This window comes from Corapipo altera, unplaced genomic scaffold (genome assembly GCF_003945725.1).
Source record: "Corapipo altera isolate COAL_440 unplaced genomic scaffold, ASM394572v1 0, whole genome shotgun sequence".
Taxonomy (NCBI): Eukaryota; Metazoa; Chordata; class Aves; order Passeriformes; family Pipridae; genus Corapipo; species Corapipo altera.
The window spans coordinates 59779415-59795653 of record NW_020884872.1 but is presented as its reverse complement, the minus strand read 5'-3'; the positions used below and the strand labels follow the sequence as shown (position 1 = coordinate 59795653).

Genomic DNA, 16239 nt, shown 5'->3' with positions numbered 1-16239 from the left:
AGATGATGAGATTATGTCTCTCTTTCAAAGTCCTTACGAAAGGACTTCATGTAAACACTAAAAAAATAATTTGTGAAGGGTTTGAGATGTTCTGATCAATTAGATAGTTTATTCAAATAACTGCATGTTTCTCATACTGCTCATAAAAACGAAGCACATACACAAAACCTAAGAAAAGAAATCTGAATTTCTATCATTTAAATACCAAGGCTGCACCATTCCTAAAGTGCTTAATATTTTTCAAGGTAAAATATTCTAAACCTGTAAAGAAGTCTTTGCATGCTTAACATAGACCTGCTTTTAATTTTTTTTTCTTCAGCCAGACTCCATCTGGTGGTCAGAACAGGAACCAGCTGGGGCATCATTTAAACTGTATTCCTTCACTACACCTTCACGGATGGCCTTATACTACTCTTTCTGCAAAAATAAGAACATGTTGAAGCACTGACTTCTGTAGTTAGATCACCCTCTGTGTTCCCTCTTATCCTATCAAAAATATTCTCTCACAAACATTTAGGAAAATTTGAAAAGTAAATGCAAAATATTTACAATTCAGACACTGCCTGAACATAACTAAGGCTTTCAGCCTACTTTTGGAACATCAACCTAAACCAGGCTCTAGACTACTAGAGATTATTTCAGAGATAAACCCAGGTTAGAGATGGCAGTGTAGAAAGACAAAACGAATTTCACAGTGCTCAGCAGCATGTAGATGCTTCCTAAGAAAGTAACAGTAAACTTCAAGACAAAAGGAAAAGTGTAACACAAGCTGGGTAAGAACATAAGGCAAACAGGACCTCACAGCTACCCTTCTTGACAAGGTTCGTGCTCATTCCACTCAAATTTATATAAATACTAATGGACTGGCAGATTTTCTGCATACTTTGAGAACTTCACTTACTCCCCACAGCATAAGAGTGCACATGGTTCAATCGCACAACCTGCCTGGTTTCCTTAGTGCAAGGACTGGAAAAACAAGACCAACTTTCTGAGATAATCCTCTCATGCCATCTTCAAGTCCCTTGTCCCTGAAATGATGCAAGAACTATCACAGGTACCTTTCTGAGAATGAAACAGGTAAAATGGAACACGAGTACACAAGAGAATTTCCATAAGCTCTGCAGAACCACTACTGAAACACCGGGGAAGAATCAACATCACATTCCAGTACCAGGGATTGAGGTTTGGGTCAGTGGATAAAGGACATATCTGCCTATCGGTTATGCCAAGAATAAATGCTGTGCCAGACCACTGACTGTTTCTGATTTTTCTATACCAGTAATACAGAACAAACAGGATGCTGAGACAGAAGCATTCCCTCATACCATGCAAGTTTCAAGCGTCTCCAAGCATGTACTATTTCCACCAACAGCATGGAATGCACTCTCTTGAAAAGCCATGAGCAGTTCATCTCATGGTTAACCTTCACCAGGAAGAAGTCATAAAAGCGTAAAGAACTATTTCAACACTGAAATTTTCAAAGTCTGACTTTTATTTCTTGGGCACAAAAAGGTAACAATGGTTCACAAGGCAATACTGTATCCTGAAAGTTTTGCAAAAAGACATTCATACTTTCCTAATACCTCTATTTTAATCATGAAGATCACAGTCTTCTTTCTACAGCAACAAGTGAAAGAATCCTCAGCATAACCCCATCATTTGCACTTCAATAAGCACCATCATATTACTATTTCTGATATTTGCACAAGTTTAGAAAGCCTCCCACTATCTGAAAGGCACCTTGAAGAAAGAAAAAGCATTCCTATATGAAAAGCAAGATATTATGACTATTACAGAGAGATGGAGCAGAAACTATTTCAAAATCAGAACAGTCAAAGAGATAATTTCACTTTAAGAAGCTTACCTTTGTTGAAAGCACTTTAAATGTACTTTGCTCTGGCACTATAGAATGAAGAAGATCAAGCTTTAAGTTGAAGCTTTCACCTGATGGAAGTCTCACTGATGCATTCACCTGTTAAAAGTCAAAAAACCATATCAGGTCATCTTTGGCAGTAGTTCCATTTTCAAGTAAAGGACTGTCATGTGGCACCAAAATTATCATCAAGTGATTAAATTAATATAATTTCAGGTGATGTCATTAAATTGCTGCATTATTTGACACGTTGTTTCTAAAATATACTAGAAAATGAACAGGAAATTTCACTTCTTGCCATAAGTATTTAAAACCCCTGTTACCTTGTCAGCTTGATTTGCGCTCTTCGGGGAAACAATTATTCAGCAAGTGAAGTATCAATATGTTAATAGTGGAACATGAAAACAATCTGCAACTTCTCTTCTAATATATGTAAACTACATGGCAAGTGCTCACACAATTTTAACAACCTAAAGCAGATAATAGCAACTAACTATTTCTAGCAGTTCATGAAGTATCAACTTACTTAAGAACCTAACTCTTCAATATTCTCAGCTAAATTAAACATGAACTTCATTGGTACAACATATGGTATTTCATTGAAGAGATTACTGCGCTTCCTTAAAACACATATTTTGCTGCTATGAACAATTTCAGTGATGCCAAAAGCAAAAAAATCCCACTGACCAATGTTCATTCTTTTTCTATAATTGTCCTAAAGCAAGATATTTCTCATTTATACCTATTTTTAGAATACCTCGTCTGTCTGTTGCCACTCCAGATGCATGTGTACTCTAACATTAAAGTCCAGACCACTTTTTCCCCTATCCCCCCCAACACAGAGGCAGCTGAAAACCAGATGTTCCCTCTACAGCATGCACAGCACACTACTGCTTGTGTATCAGTCCTATGGACACTGCTGTGACATTGATCCAGGTTCACTTGATGGGGCACATGCACTAACACAGTTTGTACACAAAACAAGCTCAGAGAGAAGACCATCCGTACCGTACCATTCTTTTCATGCTACTACAGCACATAATGTTCAGTGGTTTAAGTACTACATCTTAGGCAATTCAGGGATGAGTATCAATAACCAACACAAATCACCTCTTTCTCCGAAAACTGCACACTGACATCATCCTTCTGCGCATTCTTGACCATTATAGTCACAATTACTTGAGATTCTGTTTGGTACCAGTCATATCTAAAAAAAAGAAAAAAAAGGGAAAAACTGACTGCAAAGAGCTAAACAGATGAATAGCAAAACCTGCAGCAGTACCTCATGTAGGTTGTTAACGTGTGAGAGAAGACATATAAAGGAAGATTTCTTCCCCTTCCTTGAAAAAGCAGTTGTAAAATTGACAAGATAATTAGTTAAAGAACAAATAATTTTTAAATCAAGCAGCATTATCAAAATTAGATCACTTTCTTAGCCAATGTTTGGCTTCTATAAATTAAATACACCTTTTAGTTCAGGATCTTAAAAACGTTACCTACACTAGGCACAATGGGAGTTTTGAATTAAGCTCAGCATGAGAATCAGAAACAGAAGCCAGAATGCTTATGCTACTGCCCTCTATCCAGTGAGGTTTAACCCTCCTGAAAGTACCATTCAGTCTGAACAAAAGTGATGACACTGAGAAAGACTTCACTTAGACTGCCACGTTTTTAAAGTTACCCCCAAAAAATTTCTACAGTCATTATCTTGCTTCTCCAATCCCCAAGCCAAAGAGCAGTTATATGCCAATTATTTTAAATCTCATGGTAAAGTTGAAGTCAACTTACTTGATCTTTGGTGGCAGAGGTTGCTGCTGCATATTCTACTTGAAGCATATTCAGTTGGAAAGAAAGTTACATCAGTGTAAGTGAAAATATACCATCAAGTACTTTTCAAAGACACAAATAATTTTCATATCAACTACTCCCCTTTTCTTGATTTCAACTGCTCCCCTTGTCTTGATTTTTGTAATACCATTAACTTACAGGTGAAGTTCTTCACTGCTCTCCTAGCCATTTATGCCAGATTAAAAAAGTTTCAATTTACATTAAATATGTCAATCTGTAACTCAGAATATATTGGTCAGTCTTTTTATAAATAACACTTAAGTTCATCTTTAACTCCCTTCTTCCTAGATAAGATGTATACCTGAAAAACATACAGTGACTAGGTTGTTAATCTATAAATCATGAAGGAAACCTGAAATAGGTCTAAAAGCTCAAGGTCCAACCTTTAAACATAAAAACCTTTTAACTCTGAGATTTGTCGTTACATACAATCACCATGTTTTCTGTACACTTTCTCCTCCACCCTATTCTTCAAATATAAAAAATATAAGTAACTATTAAAGAGGGAGAAGAACATCCAATGCAAATTGCCTTTCTTTTTTTGTCTCAAGAAAAAACAAAAGGAGAGGTCAGTGTTAACATTCCTTATGAATACTTCCAATAAAGAAACCCCCGAAAGCTGAGCACATTATAGCAGAAGAAAAGCCTGCACAACCCACTTGCAAGCTTCGAGAAAAATAAAGTTATTTTCTAACAATCTCAATCAAGTTAGTACCGACACCATGAGCTGGTTAATTTGTAAATTAGGTCTCAGATGGAAAGCCAGAAAGTTAAAATTTAACTCAATAAACATACAGTAATTGCCAGATTTGTATGCCATTTCTAAGGGTTTTCAGGGTTCAAATTTTGCAACCTGGGTCTCAAATAAAAGCACTCATGTTTAGAAGAAAAATTAAATATTTAGAATTGCATACAATAAAAAAAGATTATTTTTAATGCCTGGAAAACCACTGAAGCACAAAAGTATGCTTTAGCTTAACAAGGAAATCGAGATAATAAACATATTAAGGAAAACATCTTACCAAATCTGTCTGTGATGCTGCAGAAAGAAAAGAGTTGCACTTTTAGAAAGAGACATATTGAACTTACGAGGCATAATCTTATTGTAGCTTTTATCAGTTACCCCAAACATCCTGCCTTTACTCCAGTCGCAACGGTAGAAGACTTAAAAACACGTCAGTTCTACCTCTAGTACTGTGTTTTTATGACACTCTACTTTTTAACCAGACTTCAATCAGCAACTTGTGTAAAGGAACAACTCTAACATAAAGCACGTTCTGATTAATTGAATGAACAAAATTTCCATTACTTTTCCTCGCTTACCAGAAGCCAATACAGACCTTTTTTAATCAAAGCAACATCACAGCAAACACGAGTTTTAAAAAAAAAAAAAATCACTTTCTGGGAGTCTGCACTAGGCTTATCATCCATCCATCTATAGGGTGAGCACAAAGTTCTCATCAAATTTGTATGTCGTGCTAGGCAAACTTCACTGAGGAATGAGATGAAAATTTGGCAGAGAAATTCACTTGTATGACCTAAAATATATATTGTAATACTTGCATCTAAACTATAGCTCAGTAGCCCTTCTTCTAAATATTTTTTCCTAAAAATTTAAATTTTAAATTTTTGAAATTTAAAAATTTAAACTTCAGATTAAATGTTTGAAAAGAAACAAACTTTCTTTGCTTGTTTATAATGCACGCTGCCAAAATGAGAGAAAGATCAAAAAAAAAGGAATATTAAGCTGTAATGAAAAAAAATCAGTTGTTGTTTTGTTGGTGGTTTGGTTTTGTTTTGCTAGTGTATCAGAGAATTAAGAAAATGGCTCAAAAAAGACAAGACTGAATATTCAGGATAACGTCCTTGAGAGGGCAGAGAAAGCTGTCACCCAAGATAACTCTTTACAAGTAAGACTCTGCATGCCAATCACTTAACTAATTTCTCCAAATAAAATTAAACTTGGCAAAAATATCTCACAAAGCAGAAATCTGTTCATTCCTATGCAACACAAAAGGGTTCTGCTTTATTTGGTTTCTAGTGAACAGGTTGACATGAACTTGTTTTACTGTCCTGTTCTCCAGTGTGCACCACAAAGAGAAGGCAAAGTCACAACAGGCAGAGGGAAAAACTACATCGGTCACTGTGTTCTATCTGATTAAAATCCACAGTTTAAGCACCGTGGATGAGTTGTCAGGGGTGTCTGTCTGAAAGATGGTATGAAAGGAAACTATACTCACACTCAGTGACTACCACAGATAAGACACCAAATTTCTACCTCTTTCCAACTTGATATTCTGTAAGACTTGAAAATTTATTTTTATGTCTGTTTTTAGATAGCAAGCTGACACATGCTTCTACAGTTAAAATTAGTTAGCAGTTGTGTATGAATGTAAGTTAAAATTAATTATGATTGTCTGAACTCTAAATAGGTACTCCCCTGTCACAGTTAATTATTACGCTAAAAACCTAATATTAATGTTCCTCTGAATCTGAAGTACACAAGTGCTCTGAGTGGGATTTTTTTAAAAAAACATTATTTTAAGTAAGAGGAAACTGGTGAATCTTTGAAAAACATAACACAGCTTCAAAGCACAGGGCAAATCAAATCCCTTATGAAGTAAATGTGTTTTTTCTTACCGTTTAATGTTTCCTCACATCTTTTAATCCAAATAGTAAAGGTATCATCTACATCTAGAAGAGATCAAACACAGTAACGTTAAAACTCTTCAAGCACTCCATGTACTGCATGAAGAAAAGTTCTTGTCAATTGCCAACTGGAACAAATCCATCCCAAACTTGCACCAAATTGCATCAATTTACTAAAAAAAGTAGTATTTCCTATTATCTTCTTGTAACCTCTGCCACTTCAGTGACAGAGTTTAAATAAAGTATTTTTGCACAGCTCCACTATTTAATTATATTTAATTAAATTCAAATTAATTTGTAGGACACTAGATTTTGTCTAAATAACTGACCCACATACGCTATTGCTTTCCAGCCTGTTCAACCCTGTGTAACTGCTTAGAAAGCAAGAAGTACAGTTTTTACACATTTTTCCATTTTTCTTCAAACTGTTTTTTCAAACAGTCACACACTTCCTCTCTAGAGAAACGTCAGAAGAGATAGTCTGTTCTGGGGACAACCCAAAGTTCCGCTAGTTTTCACAAACACCAAGTATTTTCTCCAGATGGTTTCATACAAACAAACACAAATAAAGTCTCAGAAAGTTTTAAGAAATACACAGGTGCCAATTCTACCCTATGAATCAAAATCCCAGAAGCTTAGGAAGACCTTGATATTCTAGGAAGCACACTCCCCAGACAGAAATGAATTCAATGGAAAGCAGCTAAAAAGGTAGCAGTGTAACAACAGAGCAACCATCTTACTTCATCAAAACTCCTAGAAAAATCTTTCACAGTCAAGAAAGTAAAAAAAGTGGCAACATTACTGACCAACCACTAAGAATAGCTTAACTCCCTCTCTTTTTACAACAGAGAGAATTCACACTGAGGGAGTTCATGCCGCAACTATTCAGCAAAGGACTTGAAGAAGGTCAACAAAAGAGTTCCCAGCAGACATGGATGTAACACCAAATCTGACTCCACTGCATTTATGCAAAGTATGCACCCCAACTCCTTCAAATATAAAAATGTACATAAATTTTGAGATGCACCTGAGGTCATAAAATTGCTACCCCACTCCGCAAGCCATTTCCTCCTCCCTTTACTTCTGCCATCCCACCAGACATCTTAAAAGTTTTTTTTACTAAAAGAGTGGTGAAACACTGAAGCAGGTTGCCCAAAGAGACTGTGGAATCTTCAGTCTTGGAGATATTTGGAAAACAATGGTAGCAGGACCCAAGCAAACACATGCAAGTTCCAAGTTAATACTGCTTTTGGCCAGAGCATGGAATTCTATGAGCTCCAGAGCTCCCCTGCAACCTAAATTGATCAATATTTTCAAAATTTAGCACCCATAACTTAAAAAGACTTCCAAGTTTTGCAGGGGGGAACAAAGCTTATTAATCAAAAGCGAAATTAAGTAGGTTCAGGAGCCTAAGCAAAGAGAAACCTAGTCAAGTTTCCACTGGTCTGGCCTCTTTCAGCAGCAGGTGAGGAATTCTCTTTTTAACTATGGCCTAAGATCACTATATGACACAAACTTAAAAACAAAAGTCCACCATATCTTCCCTATTTTCTGAAGAGGATCCTACTCACCAGCCACTGCCTCTTCCCCTGCATCCTGGCACATTTTGTAATTTGACGGAAATGAATTTTTTTTCTTTATAAATGCATTACCCTCCCAAAGAACTTACCAGTAATTTCTATTAATAGTTCTAGCCCAGAAAACCTAATTGCGTCTTCACTTACTGAAAATCTACTAATTCTCAGAAAACAAGAAAAGTACCTACTAAGAAGTTTCTTTAAAAAGTTGACCCATTCCACCTTTACTAAATTCACAAGGTGGTCAGAGCAAAAAAAAAAAAAAAAACAACAGAGAATTTGAGTATAATTGTCCTAAATCCACACAACATATTAAGGAGCAACAGATTACACCCCTTCTATCTAAGGCAGTATGAACTCCAAAAATCCACATGCATCTAGTTGCATAATTGAGGGAAAGGAATACTGCTTTCTAATGTTATTTTATAAAATAAAGGAACATTGCACATCCACCACTCATCATATCAGGTCCTATTTCGATATCCCTGTAGGTGGGTAATGGGAAGCTTGTTGTGATACTCTGGGCTTGTCAGTCCTACACAAGTAGAAAGCTCTTCATTGTTAGCATTCCAGACTAAGATTTAAAACAGTCCCTACATCAGCAAGAAACAGAAATGTCTACCAGTGTACTTCTGCTCCTTGTGTGGCAAAGAAACCAGACTTGCCAGCTAAGAATGCCCCAACACAGCAATTCTTCCCAAGACAGTAACAGCTAAAGTCTTCTCTCTTCATCAACTGCTTTCAATACGCAGTAAATTTTCCCTCTGTCCTTTGTTCATTCTGCACTAGCTGGAAGTTAATTGTGTTGCCAAAATGTCTAAGGTCACAACCATTTTCACCTGGCATCCATCAAACATTCCACAAAGGCAAATTCTGTTGCTGACAAACTTGCCAGCAAATTAGGCAATATATGGAAGAGAATCAACTAAGTCTGTAATTTTAAAAAGGCCTTCAGAAGACTCCTCATCTCACAGAATTTTGTAATGCAATACAGGAAGCACAGCAGAAACTATCTTCAGATGTGAAAGCAATCAGGAACTGATAAGAAGCTTCAAAAACATTTCAACTGAGGAAGCAGCAAAAGAATGGCAAAATAAATGAAAACAGGTAGAGGTCAAGCAATTTAACACAGTAGAATACTGTGCTGTATTTCAGAGATTCTGGATTAGCCAAGAGGATCTTGGTATTCACTGACTTATCAGGTAAAAAGACACCTGCAGTTCTGTGTGCTGTTGTGCCCTATAACGTAAGTAGGATGTGAGGTTATCTATGCACATAAAAAACTCAAATTCATATTGGTTGCCTAGGGTGAGGCAAGACTATGAAAAAATAAAGAGTAGTCATTCAACAAAATCCACCAGTGATGAGTTCGGAGGTGTATGAAAAGTCACCTACCAAGTAAGGAAAGCTACGTAAGTCACTGGAAGGAATTACTTCCTTCATGGAAAGATACTAAATAGAGAGCTTGACTGCAAAGAAACTTGTCTCTCTACTGAACAAACTAGTGGAGACTATCTAGTTATCCACACCACCAAAACAGAAAGAACTTAATGAAATTTCTTATTTCTAATTCCTATTTCAGGGCAGCCTAAACTGACAGCTAAGACTTGCTGCAATTCCACCACATTCCCTTTCCACCACCACTCCCACTGCCCCAACAGTGCTCTGCCACTGCACTTCTGCTGGCACTTAGACCTTTCATTGGGCCATTTCGACACATTTATCCAGTGGGAAAATACTCCAAAAATAGTAGGTTTCAGCAGACTTAATGCATTGAAAGAGGCTAAGCAAGCATAAATAGTAGGGAGAATGATCACTTGGCATCAAGCACAAATTAACTTACACTTCCATGAAACTCCACTTTTAAATCAGAGGATCAAGATCACGTATATGGGAGAGGCAAAGTAATTAACTTTTTGCTAAGCCACTATTACAGATCAGACAACACACTAGAAGATTTGAGACCATGACAAGGCTTATCAGATTAGTGCTTCACTCTGTGTAACCTTTCAAGGTGCCTTTTTTTTTTTACCATTTTCTCTTGCTGTTTGGAAGAGAAGGAATGGAATGAGGGTTTTATTTACAGTGGGAGATAGGAGGAAAGAGAAGAGAGCCACAACCATCTTGCAATTGCTTTGTTTTGTGCTTTCCCATGTCTTCTACCAAAGCTTTCTGTTTTAAACTACTCCTTTCCTGCTTATAAAGTCAGGTTTTAAAAAAGCTCTAATTGTTCCCAAACTAAAAAGGGCCCAAGTCCAGCTGGGGAGCCAATACTTTAAGAAAAAAAGAGATATAATCAATACGCTTCTGTTATTAAGAGGTATGTAATGTGAGGTAAAAATCCATTTTGCCAGTTTGAGCAGCCACCATTCTTTCTAAAGACTGTTATATCAAATTGTTTAAGAAATTTCAGGTATATATAAGGAGCCTGCTCTGTTCAGAAGCTTTACTATGACACTTAATATTACACTGTTGCCACCATTTTTCTGCAAGACCTCCAAGAAGTAGGAAAGCACTCCCCATTTTATAAAGAAAGAAAGAAATCATACACTAATTGCTAAGAACTTTGATATACATCTTTAAACAGTTTAACACTTCAATGCAGTGACTGCATAAATGTTCCCAAAGGTCAGATATCTAAAGTCAGGCATCTAATTCATTAGCCTTTAAAAAAGAAAATCCTTACTCTTCACTTTAATCTAACACATTACCCATTTTTTTCTCATAAACAAAGGAGTACTGTACACACAAGAAATTTTAATACTTACTGTCCAACCTCTGTCCCTCTCTGAAAGACTCTAAAGCAGATGCATAGTTTTTCATATGATATTCACCTAACCTGACAAGAATAAAGAAAAACATAAGAAAGTGGTAATTACTTTTCAGTCTAATACACGTTCTATATATGGCGTGCTGTATTGGTTAAAATGACACATGTAAGAATTTAAATCACCCAAGAGGTGTGGTTTTGAAATGGTGAAGGTGTTTAGACAACCACTTCAAATTAAATGGCTTTGCATAACCACTGCTTTATTACAGATGGGCTGCAAGCAGCAGGGCAGTAAGTTTATTCATTCACAGTGTTGCAAAAAGCTTGTACAGAACCATAATCCAAACACTAGTATTGACCTACAGATTATCACAATATTCACAAAGCACAAAAAATGATACATACCCTTTTCTAAGGAACGCTACAGCATTATTTGGGTTGAGTTCTAGGCTCTTCTTTGCATCTGCAACTGCATCTGTTGAAAGTCAGTTTAATGTTGAGAAATATAATAATAATGTTATAAAAAGCAGCAAATTGTCAGTCTTTTAGCAGTGAATTTTTTTCAGGTTGTACTATGTTAGCTTTCTTGGATTGTACACAAATCACACCATTTGAATTAAATCTAGTCACAACTGCTATGGATGAACCCTTAATGCAGTTGCAGAGCTCTTATGTAAGATGTAGCATGACTTTCATTTAGTGAAATCCTCTACTTAGATCCAGACTGTGAATCTGTTTGTCTGGTTTTTACTGGAAAGAAAAAACAGAGCAAATCTTATTCAGCTAATCTTTTTATAAGGCATTATTCACTTAACACTTTCCTACCATGACAGGATTCATTCTCTACCAAGAACATAATGATGGAAGACACTTACAACACAAATCTTGAAAACTGCCTAAAAAGTTTACTTAAAAAAAGCTGCCAAGATAATAGTATGCTGAAATCAAACAGAAAGCTGGGACCCTGTATACCCAATTAATTGAAAGTTTTGCTGAAACAAATCAAAGAAAACTACAAAATTATGTACTAACTGTAAAAGCATCATATTAAGTTACAGATAACACTTTCTTTCATTACTGTATTTGGCTTCAGATTGAAGACATCTTCTGTAAAGAATGTGTTATAATACACTTGGTAAGAGGATTCTTAGTGTTGTCTGAAGATGTTACCAGCATATTTCTGTAGAAGAATATGAGCATAAGCTCGTTGACAGTAACATTCAGCATCATCTGGATTCTTTTCCAAAACTGTTGTCAGTTCCTGTAAACACACATGGCAATAAAAAATTAAGTGGTACCTCAGAAGTCCCCATAAAAAAAAATACCAAACTCTGTCAACTATGAGACATTTCAGATGATAACATCCTAACTGGCATTTGTTTACATGTTGCTTAGTTCTCAGCCACTAAGCTTAAACATCAGAGCTTGAAGTACAAGCAACCTGCCAATTACATCAAATTCAAGCAGCCTGTTTCTTATTGAGAAGGAAACAGGACTTTCAAATGCTTTAAACGTGAAATCTCACACATAGATGACCCTTTGTATTCCAAAGACCTTCCTACAATTCTCAACAGGTCCACTGGATTTGAGAGAGCAGTGCAGTATTAGGAATTTGGAAGTCAACACACTACGTCAAAACGCTTGTGTGGGGATAACGTGCTCAAAGCACTGTAACCCAGTGAAATACCACATAACACATTATTGAGCATAAGAGATTGTTTCAAATGCTGAGCATAAAAGCAGGAGAACAAAAGACTGAGGGAGCACAGGCCTGAGAGGATATATTGTTGCACAAGGGAAATAAGCATAAAGTAGTCCCTTGCTAGGAGAAATCACTGGATACATGAATTGAAACAATTACACTTTGCTCTCTATGAGAAAAGTTCATGGCTTTTGCACATAGAGTAACATCACAGTGACAGCACACACCTGGAAAGACCACCTCCAATTCTCTCCTTATTGCTCAGAGAAGTTCTTCCTCTTTGCTAGAAGACAGTAAGTCTTCCAAAGCCACTACAGTACATTGCTACAGTACAGTAACTTTGTTTGCTAAGTTGACTTCTACTCAGAGTACTACTTGGAATCTAGCAAGCATGAATGTAGCTAAGATACAAGCTTTAAACCTGCATAAATATTCATACAGCACAGCTGCCAAAACTCTGTCCCACCAAGCCAGAGAAAAAAGAAGAGAAGGAGGACTTGCCTTAATTCTAGTTCAGATCAGTATTTTTTTCTGTATAACAGATGTCACATAAACTGTTCATGCCAACTAGGAGTTAAGTGGCCAGAACAGCTTCTTTTAGCCCTAGCATGAGTTCTTACCAGTGTAAGATACACAAACCTATACATAGATGCAGCACATAAATCTAAATCCTTGGAGGGGTGTCTGAAGAAAGTGGCAGGCAGAAGACAATTGTAACTGATGCCCTCCTAAGATTTAGAGTCATTCAACAGCAGTTGTCGTTACAGAAATACTCATGGCTATAGCTATTTCACATGGCAGGGACATGAGGAAACTCACATATTAAAATTAGTTCATATTATGCTGAGAGGTGAAACATTTTTGACACTCAAAACCAAGCAGGGTCTGAGTCTGACACTGAGCATTGCAGGCACGTTTACAAGCAGAGTCACTTCTATGACAGATCACCTCTCCCTCCGGACATTATTCCCTGTGGTTTTTGTTGATGACAGAAGCATTGATTAGAGCCAGCAACACATGAATGGATTCTCCTGTTGAACTAGATCCAGAAAAGCAAAGCAAACCAAAGCCAAGCATCTTCAACAGTGTGAAACTAGTCTCTTTGTTGGCTTTTTATCAGTAAGTCACCTCATCTCACTCAGACACATGCACAGAATAACTCCTATAACCTATTTGAGAAGCCAAATAATACTTGACAAGCACCAGAAAGTCCAGATTATGGACATCAGCAACAAGCTTAGACTTTGTCCTCACACTCAAGTATGTGTTTTCTGCATATTTTGACTCTAAAGGCCCTTACCGTGTCATCAAATTGCAAATTATTTCTAAACACATTGGGAACTTTCAAGTCCCTTCATGCTAAATGATAAAGAGTTTATATGAATTAAAGACTCTTTCTGACTCCACACAGCAATCTACATTTTCAACTTACAATGAAAAAAAAGTCATTGATGAGTTCAAAGCTTTATCATTCAGATAGTACTAAAAAAAGGATGATGATCCTGCACTTGCATCAGATCCAGGTGCAGAAAACCAAGAGATGCTCTCCAGGAACTAAAGGAATCAAAAATCCTAGAGACAGTGCAGAAATGCCAGGCCAACTGGACACAAGTCTAGCAAGGTAGGGAAGCATTACACAGCAGCACTTATACAGAATCGTCTCCCAGATTAGAAATATTAAGGACATGAATTAGAAGACCTCACCTAAGACCATGTAAGCATGGTATACCACCTGTAGATCCAAGCTTGTAAGTCAGCAAAATGCTACACTGAACTATGCGACTTACCATCTCAGAGACTACCAAGCACCACCTGCCTACTCAATTCAGGAGTTTTAAATAAGGCACTGGAATTTTAGAAGACACTGGTATAAAAATTTTAGAAGACACTGACAGATATTAAATAATGCCTACACAATGTGTTACATAATGTTCTGAAGCACTGAATGTACAAAGAACTGAAAAACAAAACAACTATGTTAATACAGGAAACAATACAAATGCATATTCTGTCAATATTCTTTAATACTTCTGAAGACCTTTTGATGTCAGGGGTTTTTGATTTGCTTGTTTTGGCGGGTATTTTTCACCACACCATATAAAACTTTTTTTTTTTTTTTTTTTTTTAGGTCTTGAATTAGTTTTATTATGCCATATATATTTGGTGATTCCAAGCCCATTTTTTTAGATGTAATTTATCTTTTGAAAAACTTTTAGAAGTTACAGGGTAAACCCCAAAGAACTGAAAAGTTTAGCATACCATTTTCTTTGTGGAAAGATAATTTAGTATCATCTTAGAGTCCTATTACCTACTCTATTCAAGCAAAACTAACCATTTACATCCTCTCCCCTTCCAAGCAGTTAAATAGAAATATTTATCCACCCTCCAGTTCCGTCTTCCCATTAACCATCTGCTTTAAGTAAAAATAACCCTAGAAAGCACATTAAAACATGTTAACGGGCAAAATCATAGAACAGATCATCTTGTAAGGGATCTCAAAGGACCATCTCGTCTAACCCTTCATGGGAAAGGCAGCCTAGAGAAGGGTATCCAGCAGCCTGTCCATTGGTGTGTCGAAAACCTCCAGTGATGTGGACTCCATCACGTTCGTGGGGAGGCTGTTCTGGTGAGTGATCGTTCTCACCGCAAAAAATTTATTTTTTTATGCCGAGATGAAATGAAAATCAGTCCTGGTCCCCGCTAAACGTAGGGAAAGGCAAAAAACCAGACCAGGGCAGAATAAAAACTAAGACAGAATACATTTCTCCAATAAGCTTGGGGCTTTTTAAACCACAAATCGCAATTGATGTAGTTATGTGAGCTACCACCTACCTACACGGAAGAGAAAGTTGGTTTGTCTTGCCTTCCCCCCCGCCTCCTTCTCTGCCACAGAGGTACCGTGACAGGACGGCGCTGGGCACCCCCGCAGCCAGACCTCCCCTGAGCCAGGCTCTCAGGGAGCCCCCCCGGCCCGGCCCGGCCCTCACCTGCGCCGCCGCCCCCGGGTCCCGGTCGACGTCCCGGTCCGAGAACCTGCCAAGGAAACACAACGCCGTGAGCGGGCTCGGCGGGGCCGCGGGGGAGGCCGGCTGGGGTGGGGTGGGTGCTCACCGCCGAGGGGCCGCTCCCGACCCCGCTCCCGCCTCCTCCTCCTCCATTGTCGCCCCCGGGAAACTTCTGGAGCCGCCGCGGCGCCCTCGTCGCACGGAACCGCCAAGGCCGCGCCGCGCGGGGGCTGCCGGGACGGGAGGAGGAAGCGGCCCCGCAGCCCCGCCCGGAGCACCGCCCCGAGCACCGCCCCCGCCAGGGCACGGAGCGACGGGAGCGCCGGGAGGAGAGGCCTCTCCCTCAGCCCTTGCCGCCCGCCCCTTCCTGCCTTGGCGGCGCTCGGCGGCTCCTTCCTTGCCGGAGCGATGACAGAATCGCAGAACATGCTGCGTGGGAAAGGACCCGCCAAGGATGATCGAGCCCAGCTCCTGGCCCTGCACAGGACCATCCCCATGAGTCACACCATGTGCCTGAGAGTATCATCCAAACGCTTCTTGAACTCTTGTCAGGCTTGGTGCTGTGACCACTTCCCTGGGGAGGCTGTTCCAGCACCCAGTCACCCTCTGCGTGAAGAACCTTTTTCTAATATCCAACCTAAACATCCCCTGACACAACTTCAGGCCATTCCCTCGGTTCTGTCACTGGCCACCGCAAAGATCAATGTCTGCCCCTCCTCTTTATGCTGAGCCCCTCAAGACAAATCTTGCAATTTATTTTTTTTAGTTGTTAATTGGTAGCTGCAGCTGGACCAGTTATGATTAAGCAGTTGCAT

The 16239-nt window shown here is 38.4% G+C and overlaps 1 protein-coding gene across 1 annotated transcript in view; it reads right to left on the bottom strand.

The window, feature by feature from the left end:
- The window catches only part of SUGT1 (SGT1 homolog, MIS12 kinetochore complex assembly cochaperone), a 28944-nt gene extending 13320 nt beyond the window's left edge, over positions 1-15624 (bottom strand). Inside the window, exons 1-10 of the mRNA XM_027650008.1 lie at positions 15531-15624; positions 15407-15452; positions 11888-11978; positions 11123-11192; positions 10716-10786; positions 6362-6415; positions 4744-4760; positions 3662-3696; positions 2984-3080; positions 1865-1972 (exon numbers count right to left, since the gene is read on the bottom strand). Coding sequence (XP_027505809.1) covers positions 1865-1972; positions 2984-3080; positions 3662-3696; positions 4744-4760; positions 6362-6415; positions 10716-10786; positions 11123-11192; positions 11888-11978; positions 15407-15452; positions 15531-15577 — 636 coding nt within the window. The 5' untranslated portion in view covers positions 15578-15624. The remainder of the gene's footprint in view (positions 1-1864; positions 1973-2983; positions 3081-3661; positions 3697-4743; positions 4761-6361; positions 6416-10715; positions 10787-11122; positions 11193-11887; positions 11979-15406; positions 15453-15530) is intronic.
- Between the last annotated feature and the right edge of the window lie 615 nt (positions 15625-16239).